Source organism: Epinephelus moara, chromosome 11 (genome assembly GCF_006386435.1).
Source record: "Epinephelus moara isolate mb chromosome 11, YSFRI_EMoa_1.0, whole genome shotgun sequence".
NCBI lineage: Eukaryota > Metazoa > Chordata > Actinopteri > Perciformes > Serranidae > Epinephelus > Epinephelus moara.
Genome location: NC_065516.1, coordinates 4,855,090 through 4,859,117, shown reverse-complemented (window position 1 = coordinate 4,859,117; position 4,028 = coordinate 4,855,090). Strand labels below are relative to the sequence as shown.

Genomic DNA, 4,028 nt, shown 5'->3' with positions numbered 1-4,028 from the left:
CCTTGCTACAGCTCTAAAAAAAAAATAAATACATTAAAAGTGTGTTACTTTGACTAACAACACAGATTTTGCCCAAACTAGGATTTTCTTTGCACCGAGCGGTAAATCCAAAATTCAGTCTTTGAGTCTGTCAGAAACCTACAGGTGACACTTTTTTTTTTTTTTTTTTTTAAACTATGACCCCAGAGCGACTTCTGATGACTTATCAGGAACACCTGGCCCATCATGGTGACTACATCTGTGAGCTTTCAGATATGTAACCTGAACAGGAAGCTCCAGTCTGTCCTCTCTCTGAGGGGCTCTTCACTCCGGCTAATCTGAGCACGTGTCGCTATAGTGCAAAAAATAAAAACGTTTGTAACGTTTCTTAAGAAAAAAAAAATCAACATAACACAAATGCAGCCAAACAAAATATTATTAACAACAACAACAACAACAACAACAATATTATTATTATTATTATTATTAATATACTTACTGACAATAATAATTATAACATCAACATGGTAACAAAAAGAAGTGTTTGGTTCCAGCAGCCGGGCCAACTTGTTTCTTTCAAGTATCTCTCAACACACACACACACACACACACACACACACATCACAAATTTAAACTTCCAAAAAAATAATACAAAAGTGTCTTCTTCTGTCCTCTGCATACATTTTGAAAAAAGTAAACAGATGGGAAACAAAGATGAGACAAAGTAAAATAAGATTGTAATACGTGAAACAAGTTGCATAGTTTTGAGATTTTGTTAGTAGTTTTTCAGGCACCTCGTCTCTCCACGGTCTGACAGGTCGAGTGGTGCTTGAACGTCTCAGCCACATAAATAAGCCTCGCTCCCTCCTTTTGTAACAAAAATATATTAGATATTCTTTTTTTCTATCTTTTTTCTTTTTTTTTCTGAAAGTGCCTTTGAGACTCTTTCTGAGTTCTGCTGGATGAGGACGGAGACAAGTTTTTGTTCCAAGAGAGCGACCCCAAGTGATGGGCGGATGGAGGGAGGAGGTGAAGAATGAAATGCTGGAGATAAAAGTGACAATGCTCACAAAGTCACCTGCTCATCTTCCTCTCCTTCCTCCATCTCCTCCCAGCATCTCTCTCTCTCTCTGGGTTCTACAGTCCTCCACCTGTCTGCACCTCTCCAGTCCAGTTCATTCCGGATCGACCCGGCTCAGATTTTAGTATTTACGAGCAGCCGCACTCCTCCACGATCATGTTCTGGATGTCCTTCTTGATGATCTTCTGCTCCTCGTTGTAGTAGAGCATGGACATGGCTCGTAGCCGAGTGGGAACGCAGCATGACCTCAGGTTCTGGAAGGGGCTGTAGCCCCTCATGCGATAGTGGCTGATGACAGTGGAGTGGAAGGACAACGTGGACCCGGTAATACTCGCCACATGGGACGGGCACTCCCCCTCACAGTAGTTGGCGTGGTAACCGGGGGGTGCAATTATCCAGTCGTTCCAGCCAATGTCTTTGAAGTTGACGTAGAACTGCCGTTTGCAACAGACACGGACTTTCCCGTCACACTCCAGCCCACGCTTCCTGCGCCGCCGCGAGTCACTGGTGTCCTCCTGCCGAACCACGGCCATGAGGAAGGGCCGGTGGGATTGTTCCCGCTGGTTGGCACGCTGTGATGTCTCAGAGCCACTGGAGACCAGGACCAGCGTTGCACCAGCATCTGCGCAGAGCAGGCAGGAGACCCTGAGGCTCAGCGTCGTGCTCTCCGCACTCTCCAGCAGTGCCTGCACCGCCGCTGACACCGGGAAGGTGTGCCAGCCACTGCGACGTGTGTCCACAGTTTTCTCCGCCAGGAGAATGTCATCTTGCGGCAAAGACGAGCGTCCATTGGGTAGCCGGCGCTGCTGGAAGAGGCGGATGGTGACTTTTGCACGGCTGCGGTTTGTCTTCGCCAAACGGAGGAACAGCCAGACATTTGCCTGCTCCACCAGAGAGAGATCACTTCCTTCTTTAGAGAGGACGAAGTTCACCATTCCCTGAGAGTCACCTGAAACAGACACAGAGACAGAGATTGTTACAACATGATCGTGACGTCACAGTGCAGAGTCAGTGAGGAGGGTTTAGCAGTAAAACTCTAGTCTCTGACTGGCTAAAACATTGAGGTCAAAAGTTTAACTTCTGTTCTAAATCACTGGTAAATTACAGTTAACAGCAGGTAACCACGGCAACAGTTAACAGTCAATAATCTGACCACATCCACACTTTAAAACTGTTCAACTCTGTGGTGGAAGATACATGATGTCTTCGTCTGCTGCAGGACAGACAGACCTGAATGCCTCGCCAATACACTGGAGTCGATTAATGTGTGTGTGTGCAAGAGAGAGACTGGATTCACACCCACACACCCACACACGCACGCACGCACGCACGCACGCACGCACACACACACACACACACACACACACACACGAATGATCAGTGAGGCCACATCTGAGCTATAGAGTCATCCACACACACAGTACACACTTATCATTATGTTACCACCTCTAACATGACCTCACACACACACACACACACACACACACACACACACACACAATGCTGATTGGCTCTTCCTGCTGACTCAGCAGCAGTGGTCGGAGGTTTTGGAGTCAGGCAGCATTTAAACCAGTTAATGGTTCCCACCAGGAGCTCTGTTGTCATTACTGCAGCCCAGAACCACTGAATTTACAGCAGCTCGACTAAAAAAAATGACTGATCTGTTTACAAAGTGTAATCCTGTTTGGTGAATTATGGGAAAGTTTCAATGCTTGCAGGTCAGCAGGAGAGAAGCTGTGACTGTTAAGAGAACAAAGTTTTGTTTTCGAAGGTAAATGCCTGCAGTTTATTTTTTTTAATTTGACCTCAGAGAGTTGGTCGTTTGTGTTTGCAAGGAGGGGTTATGCAGAGAGGATACAGCAGGAATCGTGATCTTTCTTGGTGGTTTTTGTCAAGAGTCTTGAGCGAGGTTCGCCTCACAGGAAGTGAATAATAATCATCTGTGGAGCGTGATTTGTTGAAACAGGCATCATATTAAGTAGACAGCTCTCTCCTCTCACACATCTTACATCTGATTCGTTGAACGCTTCCCTCGCTGGTCTGTCAGATTTTCCCTCAAATCCGATTCATGATTTAAATCAATTTTCCCCCTCTACTTAAAATCAATTTTCAGAAAAATATTTGCGGCCTGGTAGCACGTACCTGGGCTCCAAAACTTTCACCATGTGAATAAACCCCGGCTTTTCCATGGTAAATATGGGCACCATATCTCTTGCAAGATACATTGCGACTGCATCTGTGATCGCTTTCCACCGGGCCCCTTTTTCATCATACGGCAGTGTTTCCCCTACCATTAAATTGCCCCCAACCCTTTGAAGATCAAGTTAGTTTTATTTAATTTAATTTTCTATATAGCTCCAGATCACAACACAAGTCATTTAAGGTCACCTTTCCTATAGAACAGGTCTATACCCTGTCCTTTTATTAAACTAACTAAAGAGCCTTATGTTATTTATCTTGTTTACACAACGGCATGTCAGTTCTGTCTATACAGGGTGCATGTTTACAATCCTCCTCTGCTCTGAGCACGGTGGAGTTCGGCCCCGATGCGCACACACACGCGCGCACACACACACAGACACAGATAAGCACACTAGAGCGCGGCTCGGAATGCATTTTCCCGAGTCCGAGACAATTATCACCGAGCCTGGTCTGAACCAGCCTGTATTGCGTACAGGCGTTGTCACGTAAATAACATATTCAAGCACTTGAATAGGGATATTTTCGTAGGGAGCAACACCTCTCCCACTCGGCAGCATGCCTCTGTTTGAGGTGCTGCAGTAAATTGGTAGTACTGCTACCTTGGGTAGCAACAGCCTTCAAACACACTTTGCAGCGGGGTGCTGTTTATTCTATGTCTGATGCCACAAAACCGAACTCCTTCCCTTTCTTGGGAATGGCCATGATGGCCATGATGTTTGTGTATCAAGCACGCGGGGGGGGGGGAGGGGGGGGGGATGGGCCCACT

At 46.2% G+C, this 4,028-nt stretch overlaps 1 protein-coding gene across 1 annotated transcript in view; it reads right to left on the bottom strand.

Annotated features, from left to right (window-relative positions):
* Window positions 1-257: 257 nt before the first annotated feature.
* inhbaa (inhibin subunit beta Aa) overlaps window positions 258-4,028 on the bottom strand; it is a 26,399-nt gene continuing 22,628 nt past the window's right edge. Inside the window, exon 2 of the mRNA XM_050056504.1 lies at window positions 258-2,009. Within this exon, the coding sequence (XP_049912461.1) occupies window positions 1,189-2,009 (821 nt within the window). The 3' untranslated portion in view covers window positions 258-1,188. The remainder of the gene's footprint in view (window positions 2,010-4,028) is intronic.